This window comes from Carettochelys insculpta, chromosome 21, assembly GCF_033958435.1.
Source record: "Carettochelys insculpta isolate YL-2023 chromosome 21, ASM3395843v1, whole genome shotgun sequence".
In the NCBI taxonomy this organism is placed as follows: Eukaryota; Metazoa; Chordata; order Testudines; family Carettochelyidae; genus Carettochelys; species Carettochelys insculpta.
Window position 1 is genome coordinate 10,506,034 of NC_134157.1, and position 22,745 is coordinate 10,528,778.

Genomic DNA, 22,745 nt, shown 5'->3' on the forward strand with positions numbered 1-22,745 from the left:
AGGTAATGCTGCAGCACGATACCTTCAATGGCTTGGTTAAGTCTAGATGCAGTCTTCTCATGCCATAGGTTGCTTTCTCTTTTAAAAAAAAAATCAAACCCAAAGCTACTGAAACAGTGCAGTGTCATCAAGGGCCATGGATCTGTCACGAGTGATGAGGCTGGTGTGTCTGGAAAGACAGATGTGGAGATGAAATTCTGCTCCCTTCTCTGTCTGTAAAATAAATCTTGGTCTCCAATCACATTTTTAGTAAATGTCTGACTGTGTCAAACCATAACTTCTGCCAAAAGGTCATATCCAAAGTTAAATTCCAAATGTGTGATGTTGGGGGGACAGGAGAAAATATTTCATGGGAGTAGGTTATCTCGCAAATTGTCTCTTATAATTGGAGTTTCTACCTTCTTTCAAAACATCTGTCACTGGGCCGCTATTAGAGATGGAATAATGGTCTCGATCAGAGGTCAGTAACCTTTCCAAGGCAGAATACCTTTTGACCTCTATGTCTGGTCCGAGTGCCAGTGATCCTTTTTAAAGTCACTGAGGGTGCGTCTACACTAGCCGGCACAACGTCGAAATAGCACGCATTGCGTCTACGTGCGCCGTGTGCTATTTCTGTGTTGAAATGAATGTTAGGCAGCGAGACATCAAAATCGCTATTCCCATCCGAAGATGTTCAGTGTCGAAGTAGGGTGTGTGTAGAAAATCCACGTCCCACTACTTCGAAATAGCGGGGTCCTCCATGGCGGCCATCAGCTGAGGGGTTGAGACACGTTTTGTCCAGCCCCTGCAGGGTTCTGCGGTCACCACGTGCAGCAGCCCTTAGCCCAGGGCTTCTGGCTGCTGCTGGTGCTGCTACTGCAGCTGGGGGTCCATGCTGCATGCACAGCGTCTGCAACCGGTTGTCAGCTCTGTAGATCTTGTGCTGTGCAGGCCAAGTGTGTCTGAGAGGGGCCCTTTAAGGGAGTGGCTTGGGGCTTTGCTGGCCTCTTATTTCAACGGGGAGCACTTGTGTGTGTGGATGCTCCTCATTTCCTTCCGAAGCGGCTCCTTCCAACATTCTCCATCGCTACTTAGACGTTGAACGTCGACGGCACCAGCCCTGGAGGACGTGAAGACGATACGCATCAAAGTAGCCTATTTCGATGTTCTTACGTCGAAATAGGCTACTTCAACGCAGTGTGCTAGTGTAGACATAGCCTAATAGTCCTACTTACAACATTTTCATTAATAAATATCTTAAGACGCAGAGCTTTACTTTTTGGTGGTGGTTGGTAGCATTATCTGGTCTTTTGTTAATCCACAGGCAGCATGGTTTTGAGCAAGCTCCCAGCTGCATGGGGCGGGGAGGGGCAGGGCTGAGCTCCTGTCTCACATGCCAGTGAAAATTGGCTTGCGTGCTACTTTTGTCACTTATGCTGGAGGTTGTTAACCCCTGGTCTAGATAGATGAGGAGCTTGGTGTATTAAGGCAATTTCTCAGATATTGAGCTGACATGATATGGCCTTCTGTCCAGGAGCCCAAGACAAAATAGTTTGATGCTTCCATGACCTGAGCATCTTAAACCAGTTTGAGTAAGCACAATCAGTAATCTACTGCATTCAGGGCCTGATCAACTGCCCATGGTGCCCTGGAAGAGATTACTGCAAGGAATCCAGTTGACTCAGGTGTTGGATCAGTCCATGTGGTTGTATGATTACTCATGTTCTTTGCTCCTCTCTTTCAGATGTGGACGTTCTTCAAAGACTGGGCCTGACAGGGAAAAAGCCATCAAGTGGGTTGTCTTCATCACGCTCAGTTCCTCAGGGGGTCATCCCTTTCAAATCGGGGGTCATCTTCACTCAGCGAGCACGCATCGAGGCACCCATCAGTACCGTCATTCCTGCCGCCTTTGGCACAGACGTGGCCCTAGTGCTGAGCTTGTGTTCTCACCGTATCAATAATGCTTTTCTGTTCTCTGTCAAGAGCAAGAAGAAAAAACTGCAGCTGGGCATTCAGTTCATTCCTGGAAAGGTCATCGTGTATGTAGGTCACAAGCGCTCTGTGTATTTTGATTACAATGTCCATGATGGCCACTGGCATAACATGGCCATTGACATCCGAGGCCAGATGGTCACTTTATTTACTTCTTGTGGGAAGCAAAGAGTATATGCAGATTTGCATTTTAAAAAAGATGAGGCATTGGATCCACAAGGGTCTTTTCTCTTGGGGAAAATGAACCAGCACTCGATACAGTTTGAAGGTGCCATTTGCCAGTTTGATATTTATCCTTCCGCCAAGGCAGCTCATCATTACTGTAAATACCTGAAAAAACAATGCAGGCAAGCAGACACCTTCCGGCCGAATTTGCCCCCGCTTGTCCCACTCTTACCCAGGGATCCCAGCACCTCACCAATGACCCCTCCGCAGATGAAGCTCTTGCTACAGGGTTTGAAAAACCTGACCACCATGATCCCAACGTCAGAGCTGATAAAAATCACAACACTTCTCAAGGCTCCAGCTCTGCCGTCTACCACCTTGGTCCCCTATAAGCTGCTGTCTCCAAGATCAACAACCAAAACAGCCAATGTTACAATTGTTTGGTCTACCATTCCTCCGAGTACTGATATGCAGCTGCCGGTCCATTCACACCCTCGAACTACTACAGCAACCCTCAGGATATCGCAGCCCTCTTCCAGTGCGAGTTCACAGAAACATTCCCTTCCTGCGGTCAGAAAGAACCTGCCTGCTGGCCAAAATTCTAGAACCATCAGCAGGAAAGAGTTGGAGCCAGAGACCAAAAATATGATCAACCAAAAAGCAACCACCAAGTTCCCTGAAATACCCAGCACTGTAAAGCCAATGAGGAAGAAAACTGAGAATTCATCTAGAGACAGTCAGCCCACTACCATGAGACAAAACCCAGAGAACCTGACCATTAGCCCCATTCCGAACAAGCTATTGCCTCTATCAACCAGGAAATTCATTCCTAGCTTAGTTCCTACCAGACCAACCCCTGGATCTGGTCACCAAACCAAAACAACCCCTGGATCTTTTCATCTTGCCTACAGAACCAGTGTGCAAGTCTTCAACCTGACAACCCCTGCTGCTGTTGATGGGTTTCAGGTCTTTGACCCCATCGGACCCACTCTATTTCCATTTTTACTTGGACCTCCTGGATCTAAAGGAGACCGAGGACAACCGGTAAGTTCACGTTTTTAATAATATGCTCATGGTGTGGTCCAGGGGTCCAGACAAGGCGTCAAGAAACCTAGATTCTTTTTCCAGATTTGCTAACATGCTAAACCTGCCTTGGGCCAGTCACTTCACCTCTGTTCTTCAATTTCTCCAGTTATAAAAAGGGGCCTATATTTACCTAGCTCTGGTAAGTGCTAGGAGGTCTACATATCGATATTTCTGCATAAAAGTTGAATATTGTTCAACTAGAGAGATGCCAGAGCTAACAGGTTCATATCTTTAACTTCTTCAGAATGACTTGAACCTATCTCTGCTCTACCTAGGTTTGATACGCAGTGAGCAGCAGAAGAAGTTAATAAAGTTTTGACCTCAACCTAGAATCTCTACTTTATTTCCTTTTGTGTCACTCTTCAGAAGTACATTTTCAAGATCTTCTGTTCTGACCTTAACCAATGCAGTGTTCATCCTTTTCAGGGTATTACAATTTAAGAAGCCTATTAGTAGTATTACAAAACCAGCTAGTTAAAGTGTGGGGTGCTATATATTTCAAACATAGTTTAGAAATATGTTTTGTTTTGAATATCACAGAAAATGGCCAACTTCAATATTATTTTCTTTAAAGTGCTTTTAAAATTTGAACCTGGCAATTTCTAGGATAAGCCTGTATAATTAGACCTGCCCTGGCATTTCCATTCCAGTGCATCTGATGAAGTGGGCCTTTGCTCATGAAAGCTTATGCTCTAAAAAATCTGTCTATATTGCGCCACAGGACGACTTATTGTTTTTGCAGATACAGACTAACATGGCTACCCCTCTGATAAGTGTCACCAAATGAAATTAATAGGTAGCAGGTTTAAAATCAACAGAAGTACAGATTGCACCTCCCTGGTCTGGCGTTCTTGGGATCCTACGGGTGGAGACTGAGGGAATTTGCTGGACCAGGGAAGGTCCCCACCTTCCAGCCCCACCTCCCCACTCACGTCCACCCGTGATGACCCCCTTACCATCCAGCCTGGCCAGGCTGTCACTGGCCCAAGCCCCGGGCCCCTGCTGGGTTGATGCTGGCTCCAGCCCTGGCTGTGTTGCCAGATGTGGTCCCAGTCCCCTGAGCACCAGCTTCAGCCCTGGCTGGACTGGCAGACTACCTCTGGCCCTGGTCACAGATGCCAGCCAGACTGCCACTGCTGGGCCCATGGACACTGGCCCCATGGACAAAAACCTCACTGGGCTCCCTTACACAGCACTGCCAACCCCTGTCACTGGGCTCCCAGCCACTGGCCCTCCTCCAAGTAACCTTCTGAGCTGGGGCTCTCTGATCTGGCAATATCCGTGGTCTTGCTGGATCACGGATGTTGTAATACCAGAGAATCCCAGTTTTTGGAGATGCAACCTGTATTACTTCACGCAATGGACAGTCAACCTGTTATGTTATGAAGGCCAAGACTATAACAGGGTAATAAGTTCATTAAGAATAAGCTCATCCATGGCTATTAGCCAGGATTGATAGACATGGTGCCCCTAGCCTCTGTTTGCCAAGAGTTGGAATGCACAACAGGGAATGAATGGATCGCTTGACTGTTATCTGTTCTAGTCTTTCCCTTTGGCACATCTGGCATTGGCCAGCATCTAGAAGACAAGATATTGGGCTAGACGGGCCTTTGGTCTGACACAGTATAGCTGTTATGTTCTTGTTTTAAATATTTTTTATTTTTATCTATTTAAATTGTCAGTTGTGGGGAAATGTTATGGTGGAGTCAGACATTTATTTAAAGATAGTAGCTGTTGAGATTCAGAAAGTTAAAGCTTTAGAACTGTTAAAACACAAACTCATCATCACATGTCAAAATATACAAAGTAAATATTGTTAAACAAATTACAATAGACACGCAACATACGCAATTTTGACTTACACATTACTTGCATTAACGTGAGTCAAAATCACAAGTGGCAGAGAGCTGGGAACCAGGCAGCAGCCTGGCTCCCGGCTCCCCTCTGCTTGCAGAGCCCAGAAACTGACCAGTGCTCCTTCCAACTTGTGCAAAATTTGACTTGTGCATGGTTGCCCAGGAATGCAACCTACATGTATCTCGGGGGGCTCTTGTAATAAGGTCTCAAGCAGCTTTCTTCTCACTTTGCCTAACTGTAAATTTGTGGTTTTAATGGAAATAGTGTGTGCTTGTATGTATAGTGAAATTGACATTTGCTGACACAAATTTAATCCTTCTAAATGGTTATTGAGTGTGATGCTATAGATACTTCTTAAAATAACATATAATAAGCACCCTCCAATTGATGACCGAGAGTCAGGAAGTTTCCACACTTTCTCTGTGTACACAAAATTGTCTGCTACAGTATTTTTTGTTTCTCCACAGGTGAAGCATCTATGTGTTTTTGGAGATTTTCCCTTAATCTTACTAGAGTTCTCGTAGCAGGAATCAGTCAATTATTGTGTAGCCATTCTCCAAAGATATGATGCACTTGTGATTGATGGATCTCTAGCTGGTTGCTCAGGGCTTCAGTGAACTCTTGGCCTTTCCTCTTAACAGCTGGGTCCAAAAACAGCCTGAGGGTGAACATACTAGTCTTGTTGTCCATTCTTCTCGCCTCCCTCCCAATCCAACATGGGGAGCTTGTTCCTAAGTGGAGTGGAAAATCCCCCTCAGCCAGTGAATCACAGCAAACAGAGTGATGCAGGCCTTGGAGGGCATAGGAAACTGGTGGCAGAATTTTCCATCTGCTCTGAGGACTGTTAGGATCCTGGGTCTTGGGTAAGGAGAACAAAGGAAACCAGTGCCCAGCAGTACCCTCTTTGATTTCTGGAAACAAAGAGAGCACATTGAGAGGGAAAGGTTATAGCTGCGTCAGAGCTGGCAGCTGTGTATTGTTTGATATCTTCTGTGACTCATTCAGGGATCTCTGTATGACACGTTGTTGAAATTTTCACCCTGCCATTGGGGAGGGGGGGAGAAAATACTGAATCCAGATGAAAAGTTAAGAAATTAATTTAGCGTTTATGTAGCCAGACAAGCACATTTCATAATACGAGCGCTGATAAGTACTTCGTGGGTGAGTAATTACCCTGGCACCATCTCCATGTAATTGGGCAGATGTTTTTGATGAGCTCAGGTTCTCAACACAGTCCTGGTCTGGTATGTCCTATCTCAGCCAGTCAACCATGCCTTCATTAATCAGATTCAGGTTGAGAATTAGCAATCACTGTTCACTGTGTTTTGCACAAGCGTGGAAGGAAGGAAACAGTGTTATCTAGCGCAATTGTTCCCTGATAGAAGTTTTCTTCATTGCAAGCATTGGGGATAGTCTCCCCATCTGTATGGGAAGCCCATTGTAAGGTGCTCTGGACACAGTTCATTGCCAAACTCTGGGTTGGGATTTATGAGCCAGCATGGAGGAGTCATGGTGTACAGACCTCAAGCACTGACGAAGGAGGCCCATCCTGACCCACTCCTGAGAAGGGAGCCTCTGGATGCTGCTCCAAACCAAAGTAAGGGTCTGGTTGTGCCTGGAAATTGGGAAGTGCCTGAAATCCCAGGATTTCTCAGAACCTGGAAAAGGGGGGGCAGAAGGAGGCGGGAGGAAAAAAAGGGAGGGACACAGACAGGAGGGACACAATACTGAGAGTGGCCACTGGGGGCAGCTGTAGCACCACGAGGGAGACCAGCAGGGCTGGGGCTTTGCCATCGTAACCTGCAACAAAGATTGGATATGTAGCTCTCTTTCCCCAAACACAGAGCCTGCCTCGCACCCTGGGGAGAGCCTACAGGCTGCAGAGGGTCTGCTGGAGGGGGGAGACTCCACACAGCCTGCAGACTAGAGGAGCGGGTGCTAGAGGCCGGGGCAGGCCCTGGAGTGTGGCCCTACCTGGACAGCCTGCAGGCTATGAAGAGGCTGCTGGAGTGGGGGACAGCTGGAGAGAGGGCAGTGCCCAGAGCCTGGCCAACTCAGATAGCCTGCAGGCCATGGAAGCAGCTGGAGGGGGGCAACCACTGGAGCCTGGTCTCTCCCTAGAAAGCATGCAGGCCACAGAGGGGCTGATGGGGGGGGTGACTCCTCCAATACCCGGAAGGTTGCAGAGAAGGGGGAGCCCAGTGGAAGCTGGGGCCAGCTCCAAGAGCATTCCCACACACAGACTGCAGGACCAATGGGGGCCTCTGGAGGCTGTGGGCCACCCTCAGAGCCTTGCCCCCACTTCAGCAGCCTACAGGCTTGGGGGAGCAGCTCCCAGTGCCTGTCCAGCCCCTGGAGCACCCCACCAAGCAGGCTGCAGGATAGAGAGGGCTGCTGGATGCTGGGGGTAGCCCCCAAAACACGGCCCCCACAAACAGGTGCAGGGCCAGGGCAGGGGCAGCTGCGGCCCAGGGGCAGCCCACAGAGTGCTGCACTGCCTCCAACAGGCTTCAGGACAGGGTGGCTGTTACCCCGAGGAAAGACTCTGGAGAAGCTGCAGGCATGGGGGGCAGCAGCAAAAAGGGGGGGCTTACCCCAGAGTGCTGCCTCCCTACAGGCTACAGGCTAGGGTGGTAACGGGGTCAGGGTCATCCTGCAGAGCCCCAGCCCCTACCCATCCAGCACACAGCCCCAGATCCCTCCCTCTCAGCAGCAGTCGCTGGATGGGGAGTACAGCCCCAAGCCCCTGTGAGGAGCTGCTGCCATAGAAGGATCAACCCGCCACCCGTACTCCCAGCCCGCTTCCCTGAGACCCCTGCCCTAACGTCTGCACCCCCACCTGCCTTGAATTCCTCACCCTCAACCTCTTGCCTTGAACCCCCTCCACCTTAAACCCTCTGCCCTAAGCCACCCGCCCCTGCTCATCCCTGAACCCTCATTTGAACCATACTCTCTTTGCAAACAGCATGGGCATTTTTCACTTATTTTTTTCAAAAAGTGACTTCAGTTAATGCACAGCACAAGGCCGGGCACATCTGCTCGTGTTTGCATATAGCACAAAATGATATCAACATCGTCTTAGTTTTACATGGGGCCTCTGCTTCTGACTGGCCTCAGAGCCGTTTACAAAATTAACGGCTCTGTGCAAACAGTGCAAGCTTCAGTCACCTCTGTGGGAGGGCGCAGCAAACCGCAAGTAGGCTAAAGCAATAGGATGTTAAGACCCATCCTATACAGTAGGATCTCAACATTCGGTGTTGTGAGCCGTTGCAAATGTTGAATTTGGCAAATATGGGGAAGCTGCAGAAGCTGGCACTCCCCGCTGGAGCCCTGGGCTCGCGAATAATTAAATTCGCCAACTTGAAGTTCGTGAATGTGGGAACTTTACTGTATACAATTAGAACTGCAGCATTAAAGCCTTAGGAATCTAGGGTAATGGACTGTTTTATTTTAACACAATGAAATTTGACCAGAAGACCAAGATGAACAGGCTTGTTTGATTTTGCAGAGTGCCATGGGGTGTGGGGGAGGGGGTTTGGAGCGGGGTGAATCCATACTCCCAGAAGGGGCAGGGCTGTAGGGAGCCAGCCTTCAGTGCTTCCCAGACTGTCCTAGCCCCAAGCCAGTGTCTGGAGTACACTGCCCAGGGCTCTGGCAGTGATTTAAAGGGCCCAGAGATCCAGCCACAATGGTTACTGCAATTGCCCCCTTTGTCCCCAGTTGCCATCAGCAGGCGTGATGCCTTGTCAACACTATTTCCTCCAGCTCCTATAAAGTCCCTTTACTCACAGGTCTCCCTTCCATGGGCTGACCAGGATGACTTTGGTAGTTTGCAGGACCTGATGAGCAAGCTGCTATGCAAAGCCACAAAAGAAAGTGACATTCTATTACATATCAGGTCATTGTAGAGGGTCCAGTGTGAATGGACCAAGTTCTCCCAGCTGATCGCTCACTAGGCTTTGGGATGTTCAATATATGACAAGATATAAGGGGAACTTTCCCTATATGCAATAAAGTGGAAATTCCATATTTGGAACAAATAGATGAACTTAATGGTAACAAATCACCGGGAACAGATGGCATTCGTCCAAGCGTTCTGAAATAACTCAAATGGGAAATTGCAGAGCTATAAACACTGGTGTGTAACCTGTCCTTTGGATCAGCTTCCGTACTTAATGACTGGAAGATAGCTAATGTGACGCCAATATTTAAAAAGGGCTCTAGAGGTGACCCTGACAATTACGGACCAGCAAGTTTAACGTCAGTTCTGGGCAAACTAGTTGAAACAATAGTAAAGAATAAAATTGTTAGGTATGTAGAAGCACATAATTTGATGGGCAAAAGTCAACATGGTTTCTGCAGAGGGAAATCATGTCTTACTAATCTGTTAGAGTTTTTTGAAGGGGTTAACAAAAATGCAGACGGGGGAGACCCGGTGGATATAGTATACTTAGACTTCCAGAAAGCCTTTGACAAGGTACCTCATCAAAGGCTCTTATGTAAATTAAGTTGTCATGAGATAAGAGGGAAGGTCCTTTCATGGACTGAGAACTGGTTAAAAGACAGGAAACAAAGGGTGGGCATAAACGGTAAATTTTATGAATGGAGAAGGGTAACTAGTGGTGTCCCCCAAGGGTCAGTCCTAGGACCAATCCTGTTCAATTTATTCATAAATGATCTGGAGAAGGGGGTGAGCAGTGAGGTGGCAAAGTTTGCAGATGACACCAAACTGTTCAAGATAGTCAAGACAAAGGCAGACTGTGAAGAACTTCAAAAAGATCTCATCAAACTGAGTGACTGGGCAACAACATGGCAAATGAAATTTAATGTGGACAAGTGTAAGGTAATGCACATTGGGGAAAAAATAACCCCAACTATACTTACAATATGACGGGGGCTAATTTAGCTAAACTAATCAGGAAAGAGATCTTGGAGTTATCCTAGATAGTTCCTTGAAAACATCCACGCAGTGTGCAGTGGCAGTCAAAAAGGGAGTTAGGTATTATTAAAAAAGGGATAGAAAATAAGACAAGGACTATCTTACTGCCCCTGTATAAATCTATGGAACACCCACATCTTGAATGCTGTGCACAGATGTGGTCTCCTCACCTAAAAAAGATATCCTGGCACTGGAAAAGGTTCTGCAAAGGGCAAGTAAAATGATTCGGGACTTGGAACAGGTCCTGTATGAGGAGAGGTTAAAAAGATTGGGACTTTTCAGTTTAGAAAAGAGGAGGCTGAGAGGGGACATGATAGAGGTATATAAAATTATGACAGGTGTGGAGAGGGTGAATAAGGAGAAGTTATTTACTTGTGCCCATAATACAAGAACTAGAGGACACCAAGGCTATGTCTACACTAGCCCCAAACTTCAAAATGGCCATGTAAATGGCCATTTTGAAGTTTACTAATGAAGCGCTGAAATACATATTCAGCACCTCATTAGCATGCGGGTGGCCGCGGTGCTTTGAAATTGACGCGACTCGCCGCCGTGCAGCTCGTCCAGACAGGGCTCCTTTTCGAAAGGACCCCACCTGCTTTGAAGGCCCCTTATTCCCATCTGCTCATAGGAATAAGGGGACTTTGAAGTAGGCGGGGTCCTTTCGAAAAGGAGCCCCATCAGGACGAGACGCGCGGCGGCAAGCTGCGTCAATTTCGAAGCACCGCGGCCACCTGCATGCTAATGAGGTGCTGAATATGTATTTCAGCGCTTCATTAGTAAACTTCAAAATGGCCATTTACATGGCCATTTCGAAGTTTGGGGCTAGTGTAGACACGGCCCAAATGAAATTAATGGGTAGCAGGTTTAAAACTAATAAGAGGAAGTTCTTCACTTGGCGCATAATTAACCTGTGGAACTGCTTGCCAGAGGACACTGAAGGCTAGGACTATAATGGAATTTAAGAAACAGCTAGATAAATTCATGGAGGTTAGGTCCATAAAAGGCTATTAGCCGAGGGTAGGAAGGGTGTCCCTGGCTTCTGATTGTCAGAGGCTGGCAATGGATGGCAGGAGGCAAATTGCTTGATCATTGTCTTCTGTCCACCCCCTCTGGGGCACCTGGCACTGGCCACTGTCGGCAGACAGGCTACAGGGCTGGATGGACCTTTGGTCTGACCCAGTGTGGTCATTCTTATGTTCATAGGTTCATGCCAGCCCCAGCAGCAATGCCCCAAAGACCTGAATTCCACAGTGCCCTGAATTTATACATCTTGTTGGTGATTTCAATACTTCATTAACATAAGGTAGAGCTGCCTGCAACTATCTGAAGCCCCTAAGAGGATGCAGTGCTACTGAGTAATGCTGGTGATTCAACTGAAGTGTGTTTAATATTCAAATTGCAAACTTTATTTGTGAGGTGGGTGGGAGAAGGCAAGAGTTGGGCGTTTTAAATTTTCCCCCTAAGAAAAGTCCCAAGGAGGGCACCATCACTGCCTGCAAGATACCAGTCTGGTGAGTCCTGCATGTGAAGTAAACTTGGTTCTGGAGACTTTTGCTGTGATTTTCTCAGGCAGCTTAGGGATCTTTGACCTTACTTAACAGGATGGAGGGGAAAAGGGAAGTTCTGTCTGGAACTCCTCCAAAGCCCTGTGAAGTCACCGGGAGTCTTTCCACTAACTTGAGTAGGCTTTGGATCAGGCCCTTAGTACTGAGAACAGGGACTTGGGTGAAATTCATTGTTGTATAACAGGCAAACTCTCTGCTACCACTGAAATCTCACTTAAGATTTGCTTTGAGGGCTTAAGTGGGACAGAAGTGTTCATAGACTTAGTGCAGGCTGTTTGCACCAAAGTGAATTTCATCCTCTGTGCTTCATCTCAACCACGGGCTTAGCGCCCGTTGGTGTCCGATGCCTCTCTCACTATTTCCTTCCATCTTTCCCTGCATCCTCTGTGCGCACCAGAAAAAAAAGATACTTAAATGAATATCAAACATACTTATGGAGTAAAAATGTGACCTTCTTTTCAGCCTGAGCGTCAAGGACATGGACCCAAACTGAGCAATTTTATGGGGTTACTGAGTGCTTTCAAAAAGTTACTGAGTGCTTTCATTTTCTCCACTTTGACTCCACGAGGACGTCAGCATTTTTCATGGATGATTGCTCTGGCAGTTTTCTTCTCTGTGCCATTCGGGAGAGAATGCACGGGAGTAGGTCTGGAAAGATCCTACTGAAATCCAGACGCTATGGCCAAAGGATAGACTTCTTTTTTCACTCATTAATTGATGGGAAAACTCCCAAAGGTGATGCATGAGACCTGTGGAAAGTCCTGGTCACATTTTGCACAGTAGCCCCCTCGATTGGTGTCATTTCAGTAATGGATGGACTACAGGGACAGGAGGCTGAACCTGATATAGCTTTGGCTAACAGCTGCATTTGTAGAGACACACAGTTTTAGATTAGGTTGTTTTTGTTGCTTATCCACCCGAGGGTGTGACATTACGCTGGCAGTCAATATTGTTGCAACATCTGATGGTTTTCTGAATTTATGTGAGGAGTCTAGTTTTCTGTAACTATCTTCTTTGGAATGTCTTTGAGCTTACTCTTTTTTGTTGCAAAAACTTGCCTACTGGAATCAAGAGGGAAAAAAAAAACCTTGGCAATATGGAGAGTCATCAAAATCCATAGAATATTGTGTATCTTTTTTCCAGTCCTACTTGTGACATAGATGGCTACCCATGTTGACAACCTATGATATATTATAGAGCACAAATTGTGTTTCAGTGCCCTTAATTTACGAGTCATGCACAAAAAAGCCACATCGCCAGTGTAATACAGAAAATGAAGACTAATATGATTTTAGAATCACTCACATAATTGGCCCATAAATCATTATGAATTTAACCAGAAATGTGCCTAAAGGGCATCTTGTTGTGGAGCAGTAACTGAGCATGACACAACAGCCTTGCTTGCTTCAAATGAAGTTGATTTAAAAAAAAAAGACTCAAAAGAGTAATTGGAATCTAAGTGCTGGAAATACATAAGGAGAAGAAAAGGACAGTGATGAAGCATAAAACTTGTCCATTTCCTCACAGTCCTTCAACATCCAGTCATGACCCCATGCATGTAATAAGCAAGACAGGAAAGTGCTTTGCCAAACTACCTTAGGCAGCAAAATTGGACTGGAAGCCTCTCAAGAAGATGCTCTCCTTTGAAAGTTCTCTGTGAGGTCCTTGCTTCAATCTTCTCTATTTACTGGATCACAGTAGTGCCTAGGAGTCCCTGCTGCAGTTGCTGTACAAACACAGACTGTATATGTATTTTCAAGATATGGATATATTACAAGAACATTTTTCAGGATGGAATTTTTGGACTTTTACTCCCAAACCTGGTTGAAACCAGGATGTGCCAGAATCTAAAAACTTAATTGGGTAGGAGACAGGGTTCCCTGTAAGCTGAGCACTTGGGTGGCCACCCAGGAGACATTCAGGTACCACCCAGCTGACTAACAGAGCACCTACAGCAACTTGCAGTGGGCACCATTTGTGGGGCACATCTGCACATGCCTTGGTGCACATAATAAAATTTATTCTACTCATGGATGGAAAAAATTACAGGGAACGCCGGTAGGAGGGAAGTTAAACCAACTTTTTCAAATCTTCAAAATTGTTTTAGGCAAAGATTCAAGTTGGTTTTAATATGTCTAGTTTGTCTAGCTCTACCAGAAATATGCCTAGTGGGGAGAGAGGTTCTTCCAGATGCTGTAGACGCCTCTTGTGAAAAAACAATTCTGAAGATTTGAAAAAGTTCGTTTAACTTCCCCTCCTACCTTACTGAGATCTGTGCTAGGGATCTTGAATCTTTAAATCTTCCCATGGTGCCACAGTATGTGCAGACTCTGGGTCACCTGTGTTGTTTGTCAAGTGGCAAAGTTTTATGATGCTCCCACAAGTTAAGAACAGAGCACGACAGCAGTCTGCAAACAATTGTTTGGAGAAGAAGGGTATAGACAGCAGGAACGGAACTGTGAAGTACAAAGAGCACCTGCTCCGCATCAGATCTGACCACTTTCCACTCCTAATTCTACTTTTGGTAGTAGCTCTTTGGACTCTAGAGCAGTTGGAAAGTTCAGGCTGATTTCCAAACATTCTTTAACCTTCTTCTCTTTCTCTTTCCCCAGTCCCCTCCCCACCAAGAGAAACAAAAACACACTGTTGTAACAAGCTATTTGAATAAAAATCCCCATTGAGACAATGTAGCAAATAATTATTGTCAGTACTATAAAAAGAGGAGCAAGAAGATTAGGAGTTACAGCAGCTCTCTGGGCATTTGGATCCTCCAGTCCATTGACAGTAAATTTAAAGAGGATTTTACAGTTTGACTTCAGGCTCTGAAACCACGTTGTATTCCTCTGTGCTGTTGCAGCCCAGGATGCAGCTAGGCTCCCGTAGCCCTCTTCAGTTGTATCCCAGCATCCAAGAATCCCTACTGTTTTGATGTGACTAAACTGACTTCTGTGATACTTCAGCATCATGTCCAAGAACTTCCACCACTACCATCAGCTTTATTAATTTAGATATCTAATATATGAGACTGGATTCCCCACCGGGATGTACCCTAGGATCGTGGGACTGCTGTGCCCCCTTAACTCTCTCCAGCCTAGGCTATCTTTCACAAAGCTTTGCCGATGATCAGCAGCAACCGCTCCAGGCATTGCTGTCACCTTCCACAACCACATGTGGAGCCCAACACTCAGCTAGGTTGCATGAATGCTCCCAGTGCCGCCCACCAAGCTCTCTGCGTAATGCACCAGCCAAATTTCCCGCCCACAAGCTCCCAGTCCTGTGCATCAGGAATATACTATCCAACTTGTTAATTGACTCACCACTTCATCAAGGGAAAGGAGACATACAACAGCTTTTGTAAAACCTCAGCATATTTACCACACACTTCACACAAACTCACTGGTAAAGGCCAACAGTAAAATGAGTTTATTGACTAACAAGAATTTAAGTGACTCTAAGTGTTAGGCAAAAGGTCAGAGTAGTTACCAGAAGGAAAGAGAATATGAACATGTAAGCTAAACTCTGTACCCTAACAGACTTGGCGATAACTAGATCAAGCAGTTTTTCTCATCCCACTGGGTATTGCAGTCCAAATAGTACACAGGTGTCACCCTGGAAATCTGGGTCAGTCCCTTGTGTTGGAGTCTTCAGAGTGTCTGTGTTGCTTGCAGCATGGTGCGGCAGGAGAAAGGTCAAGTATGTGGTCACTGAGTTCTGTGTTGTACCCTCAATCCCATGTGCTTGGGGAGCACAAGTCCAGGCATGTCTGGGGGCATTGCTGAGTTGCAGGCAAAGTTGAACAATTCCCCAGGTATGGCCTCAGTGCAGGTGGATCATTGCATTGTAGGACAAAGGCCACTGATACACCCTCTGGGCATTGTTATTCTCCCTTGTTTTTGTCTTTGGGAAGCTAATATTTGGCTGATTCCCCAACTTACAATATAGTTGAATGATGACCATACAACATAATTCTCATGATTTCATATGCATCAATGATATACATATATGGATAGAGTAATGACTTTCAGCAGACTTTGACCCTTCCCTGATACCTTACATGACATTCTTTACATATTAGATCACAACGACACAAAAATGGGGACTATGGGGGATACAGGGTGTTCCCCCAAGGTATAGGGTCACAATAATATCTGGGGAAGTACAGAGATGGGGTACAATTATCTCTCTAATATCACAATTCATCTAGGAGCCTATACTACAGAGATGACTGTTTTCTTAGGTTCTGTATAATATGACACACACCATGCCTGTTTCTTTCAACACTCTGGTACAATTTGTGTTACCAGTATTAGGTTACAGTGCAGAATCCAGAAAACCAAAACTATGAAACACAGCTTTGCTTAGAAAAAACTGACTACAGCAGCGAGATGAGAACGCTGTCTCTGCTCTATAGAAAGGCAGTTCTTGACTGGTGTGCATAGTTTTTATTCCTTTGCAGCAATAGCATAAGTTGCATGGAAACTCCAGACTTTGTGCCATAGCTGGTCTTTCTTCCTCACTCCTGCTCCCGACACTTAGATGCTGGGTCTTTCAGGACTATTGTCACGGGCACTGTCTTCTGTATAACTCTAAATAATATTTCTTTACCTCTTTTCTAGGGTCCCCCAGGTCTACCAGGCTTACCAGGCCCACCAGGCAAGAGAGGCCCACGGGTAAGTGGCTTTTTATATCTACACGTGCACTTTATTCCTGGCATTTTGTCTTTCTGTGTTGCTGTTCACCATGCCAACATATGGTTCTACAGTAGTGACTGAGCTAGTGACCACTGCAAACACAGCTGTTGAGGTCTTGCACCATTTATAACAAAGATTGGCCTCCCTCCTTTTCCCATCCCCTGTGCAAGACTTCCAGCAGACCAAACTTTTCCTTCCATGGTCTGGGGAAGAAGCAGCCTGACCTGAGGTTTGGCGTTAGGCAATCAGTAGGACTGTCACTCTCTGGCCTTATCTTCTCACTTTCTCTTTGGTGTCCAACCTTTAACTGTTATAAACCATACTTGGAAATTTGATTTGGAAATGCTTTTTCTCTGGACGTCATCTTTCTGGCCTCTGGGCCTGCTTTCTGTTACCTCTGAATTTTGCCCTGACACACAGTTCCATTGGACACCCTGGCTGCACCTTGGAGCAGGTACGTTCCAAGATTAAGGAGCTGTACGTGGGCTACAATTGGGTGAGGGATGCAGCCAGGCACTCGGGGCAGAGCCAGCCACATAGCTCTAATACAGGAAGTTTCATGCCCTCCTTGGGGGTGAGGGCATCTCTCTCCCCCCTCAGCACTGTCAACACCGTGGTGGCAGAGACCCTGTGTTCTCCAGGGAGAAGCCAGGGCCACCCCCAGAACAGCCAGGACCCCCTACTCAGACCAGCCAGCTGGACCCAGATACCAAAGCCCCATTGGACAACAAGCAATTGACTGATGGGACTTTGGTCATTGCCATCCCATTGCAGTCCTAGAGCTAGGCAACTTCCAACTGGGCATTCCCTGACATCTCCCCGGGACCCTCCAGTAAGTGCTCAGCATGTTGCACCCCCTGGGCTGGGGGAGGCGCCTGCCTTTGCCATGGCTGGAAGCAGGCCAGCCACAAAGGCAATGGTCTGACCCTAGACACCCCACCAAGGAGCGCACCCCGGCATGTGGGCATGCCTGTGGGTGACACTCAGCACCCATCTCTGTGGATAGAGCTGCAGGCTGCAAACATGTGGCAGGGGGCCCAGGAAGGGCCAGGCTGCCCCTGTCTCGGCTGCCCCGGGCTCACCTGACACCCATGCCAGGACTTCTCCATGGCCAGACGACCCCCTTGGCAGCCAGCCCATTCTACTGGGTAGTGTGCCCGGGTGAGACGGCTGTTGAACTGCTCCTGGGAGCAGGTGAGGTGAGCTGTGTATGGCCACATGAGCCAGGGCTGCAAAGGGTAGGCCAGGTCACCCTATCTCCATATGCAGGAACACGGTGACGTGGTGATATCCTGAAGTGCAAGCTCCTACTGGGGGATGTGGGTCCCCACCTCCAGCCTCCGGCAAACACTGGAATTGTAGAAGACGCACACATTGTGGGCCTGGCCCAGCCAGCCCACATAGATGTCCATGAACCAGCCCTGATGGTCCACTGTGGCCTGCAGCACCACCAAATGGTGGCCCTTGCAGTTGAAGTATTGGCCGGTGCTGTGCTCCAGGGCTCAGATGGCGATGTGTGTGCCATCAATTGCACCAAAGCAGTGGGGGAAGCCAAGGGTGGCAAACCCTGTGATGGCTGCATCTGGGTCCCTGACACGCACGAGCCTCCAGAGCAATATCTGGTTGGTTGCTGTCATGCCCTGTGGGGGATGGAGCCTGGGCACACTCATGAGTGTGTACGGGGTGCCCCTGCCCCCTCCAGGGCCTCACTCCTGCCTGTGAGCTCCCCCCCCACCAGTGGGCATGTGTGAGTGTGGGGCATCACAGTCCCCCACGCCCTCACACCCTTGCCCGCAGCCCCCAAGGGGCTGTTGGGCAAGGGTAACCCCTCCTCCCCTGTGCTGGGCCAGCAAGTAGCGTATGCCTTACCCCCATGAAGACAGCCCCGATGGTGGACTTGCCCACTCCATGAGTGGTAGCTGTCCAGGGTGGTAAGCTTCCAGATCACGATGGCCAAACACTTTTCCAGGGTCAGGGTGGGCCGTATCCAGGTGTCCTGGCATCAGAGGGTAGGGACGAGCCAACTGCAGAGCTTCATGAAAGTGTCTGTCTATACGCAAAAATTCTACAGCCAGCACACATTATCCCACTTGCCTAGAACTAGCTGGTCCCACCAGTTGGAGCTGATGGGGTAGCTCCAGAGGCTCTGGGTGGCCTGGTGGGGAGGGAGTTGGGACCTCTGAGGACAGGGCTCAGCCACCAGAACAGGTAGAGGACAACTCCAAGTAGGGTGGCCAGCAGCCCTGCCAGGGCATGCAGGTGGGTCCGGGGCTGCTCTGAGGGCTGAGCTTCAGGACCATGCACAGACTCTGAAAAGCTGCTTGCATCAGGGCAGGCCTCAGCGTGTGCAGGAGTGGGTGTTTGGGAGGGGCCCTTTAAGAGGGCACATGGCTGATGCTCCCAGAAGGGTACGCTGGCCAGGCAACCCTGTATGTGGTCTTTCCTGCCCTGTTCTTTACAAAGAGCCGCTGGAGCTGCGTGGCTGCTTTCTTTCAAAAGAGCGCAGCGATCTTTCGATCTGCTTTTTGTGCGTGGCAATGGTTTTTCGAAAGACGATCTTCCAGAAGATATCTTCTGCAAGGACATCTTTTGAAAGATTGCTGTAGTGCACGCATAGCCATACAGAGTGGGAAGTGACTGTCTAGGAAGGAGTACTGCAGAAAGGCATCTAGGGGTGATAGTGGACCACAAGCTAAATAGGAATCAACAGTGTGACACTATTGCAAAAAAAAAACCAAACAAACATGAGTCTGGGATCCATTAACAGGAGTGTTAATCCAGACCTGAGAAGTCATTCTTCTGCTGCAACCTGTGCTGATTAGGCCTCAGTTATAGTACTGTGTCCAGTTTGGGGCACCACATTTCAAAAGGGATGTAGAGAAGTTGGAGACAGTCTGGCGAACAGCAACAAAAATGATTAAAGATCTAGAGAACATGAGCTACGAGGGAAGACTGAAAGAATTGGGCTTGTTTAATTTAGAAGAGAGGAGACTGAGAGGGGATATGATAGCAGTTTACAAGTACCTAAAAGAGTGTGACAAGGCGGGAGAAAAATTGTTCTTAGCCTCGGTGGATAGGACAAGGAGCAATGGGCTTAAACTGCAGCAAGGGAGGTTTAGGTTGGACAAGAGGAAACACTTCGTAACTGTCAGGGTGGTTAAACAGTGGAGTAAATAATTGCCTAGGGAGGTTGTGGAATCTCCCTCATTGGAAATATGTAAGAGCGGATTAGATAGACATCTATCAGAGATGGTCTAGGTGGTAGGCAGGGGACTGGACTCGGTGACCTCTCGAGATCTCTTACAGTTCTAGTGTTACATGATTCTATGAACATCATGATTGAGTCACCTCCTTCTGTTGACCGTGGAGCTACCTTGACTACTGCCGGAGGGAGCTTAGGTTGGAAAGATGGAGTCAGCTGTGCAAGAGGCATTTGAAAAATGGCAGAAAACAGAATTGGGCTCATGGGCCCAACTGGGCAGTGCCCAAGGCCACTTCTTCCAGTACTGTGAGATTAATGGGAAATAGGTGTAGAGAAGTGTATCCCATTTCTATACTAGGGAAAGGGAGCGGCCTGATTTTTTCCAAAGTATCTGAGTGTCCACAGCTCCCCTGAAACACCTCTCCTCTGTGGCACAGATAGTGTTGAACACAAATGCATGGAGCCATCGGGCCCAAGCAGGTTGTTAGCTAGGTATGGACATAGGCAGCGCCTTACAAGCTTGTGAACGTCATTCACAGCGATTCAGACAACAGCATGAAGTGTTCTGTGCTGGTACATGCAAAGACATGCAGCTCAAAGGAAGGCAGCCTGACTCTTGCTCAGAGCAGACCTCCTCCGTTCTAACTGAGGTTCTACCACTGACTCATGTGACCTAAGGGAAATCATTTAACCCCATGTGTAACAGAGGATTCACACAGGGATGTCATGCAGCACTTGCTTAACTAACAGGAGGGGTGAGGATTGGTTAATGCCTGCTCTTCTGTTACAAATGTTTAATTCCAGGCACCCTTAAGACGTTCCGCAATGGGCCTTGATTCTCATTGACACTCTGGCCCCTTTTCTCCACGCTGTTGGTGTCAAGAAACCTTAAAGTCAACAAGAAGTCGTGTGCACCTTGTAGACTAAAGATATTTTGGAGCATAAGCTTTCATGGGCACAGGTAGATGTAACAGGTGTATACAGAATTTAATTTATAGATTCATACAGAATTGCATGTCTTTGTGTGTATACGTCGGTCACATCTGACAAAGCGGGTCTTTGCCCACGAAAGCTTACGTTCCAAAATGTCTATTAATCTATACGTTGCCACAGGACTTCTCATTGTTTTTGCAGATAACCCTGTGGTACTTGAGACCTCAAAATGTAATTTATGGCCACTTTCAAAGACCTTCTAATGTGGCCCAGTTGAAGAAAAGGGGCCTTAATATAAAGGAGGCTCAGGCCTGACGTTTTCAATACAGATTCTTCACTTGCCTCACTATTCTGCACTGGAACTTTTGCAACAGGGGTCTTGAGAGATCCAATCATTTAGCTATTGCTTTGTACTGTTGCATTCGTAGTACCAGGTGCCATTTTGCAAAGCTATTGCCTATGTTTTATGCAGACACCTGCGCAGTGCAGCCCATAACATACCCAGCTACTGTATTTTTCACCCGCCAGTGATTTTACAAGGTTTCAGGTACTTATTTTATATAATCCTTTATAATTATTGACACACACACGAGTGCAGCCCATGCTTAAACAACAATATAATCTTACATTTGCTGAAAATTCCCAATTAAGGCAGGAAGCCTCTTCTCTCCTCATCTCATTTTACTTACTGCATGTCTCTATGGCTATGTCTACATGACAGAGCTATTTAGGCTTACCTTGGTGTCCCGGAATTGCTACTCCTTGTCTGTGACATGCACCCCTTATTTCAAAATATTTTTCAAAATAATGGGTGTGCTATTTCAATATCCTCGTTGGAGGATGAAAAAGGGATGCCTCAAAATAGCGCATTATTCTGACATTTGCACCAAATGCCAAAATAGCTTATTTTGAAATAAACACAGAATAAGATATACAACTTGTGTAGCACAAATTGCATATCTTGAGTTAGGGTGCCATATAGATATAGCCTAAGAGAGCTTGGCGAGCACAATGGGATATCTACGCTTGGAGCTGGGAGTGCAATTTTCAGCTCAGAGACAGAATCTGCTGGCTGTCATGGAGGTAGTGTAATAAAAATAGAATGCAGCCGGAGAGACACGAGCCGCGGGACAGACACACTTGGGTGGCTAGCCCCTCCCACTGCTCACATTGGCCACGGCGTGCATTCTATTCCTAGCGCACTAGCCTGATCAGAGCTACTGCAAGTAAGTTTCCTGGAGCTGAGAACCACACCCCCAGTTTGGAGTGTAGGCATACTTTTATGGTATGTAAGCTTAACCCAGGGCTTGGAGGGTCCAGCTTTCCTGTGCACGTATATCCAAATTTCCCATCTTCACTAAACTAAGCTCTAAGATTTCAGTTGCATTGAACAAAAAAATGCTATTGAAGCTATGAGTGAGTGTATGAGTGTTCCAGTGTCCTGCCATCCATGGCACAGTCTGCTTCAGCAGGGAAGCCCTGATTGTCACATGGAACTTCTTGAGTTAAATCCCTGTCTGGGTGGATAGAGGAGTTTCTCATCGGCTCAGAATGGAATTCCCCATTGGGAAGTAATCAGGTGCAGCTGAGCCTACTTTGGCTCAGATCTTTGAAACCAAGCCTAATTTCGGGAATAGAAAGGGTTTGCTGGATAAATGCCTGGGCTGGAGTGCTAGAGACAGAACTGGCCTCTGTGTTATTGTTTTGTCTTCATAAATGATTTGGGGATTTATGGATTTGCGCTGCAGGGAGTAAATGTGGCCAGACATTAGGATGGGCTTAGACGGGTTCTTGGTTTTGGTTACAAAAGAACCCTGAAAAAATACAGTCAACCCCAGAGAGGATTTTTTCTCCTTTTTTGCTTAACCTGGACCTTCTGTGAAATTGTTCTGCAGCAGCACAGACCCTGTCCCTCCTGCAACAAGCCCTGTATTGGATTTGCCCACAGGTTTATCTGCTGGAGGTGTCCTACCTCCAGCAGAGAAGCTATCCCCTGAAATTTCAGGGGAAGGAAGACAATATATGTAACCAGCTTTGCAGTGCTGTGCGTTTTGAAGCCAGAAAGGATTTTATACTTCTCCTCTGAAGTTTATGGCCTGGCACATGGGATGCCCTCATCTTAACTTTAAGTTGTTAAAGCGTACATGAGCCACCACCTCAGGAAATCATGCTGCAGACATTGACTCTGACAACCTCCAGTAGTGAATTCCACAGGGCGGTGATGTCGTATTGATACAGCACAGTATCTGTATCCCTGTGAGGGCAGAGGACTGGACTTGATGACCTCTCAAGGTCCCTTCCAGTTCTAGTGTTCTATGATTCTTTATACATGT

General features: G+C 47.1%; 1 protein-coding gene across 5 annotated transcripts in view; it reads left to right on the forward strand.

Moving 5' to 3' along the window:
- LOC142023834 (uncharacterized) overlaps positions 1-22,745 on the forward strand; it is a 260,378-nt gene that overhangs the window by 24,623 nt on the left and 213,010 nt on the right. For all 5 annotated transcript variants that reach the window (XM_075015186.1, XM_075015187.1, XM_075015188.1 and 2 more), the window contains 2 exons: positions 1,724-3,180; positions 16,203-16,256. In XM_075015186.1, the coding sequence (XP_074871287.1) occupies positions 1,724-3,180; positions 16,203-16,256 (1,511 nt within the window). The remainder of the gene's footprint in view (positions 1-1,723; positions 3,181-16,202; positions 16,257-22,745) is intronic.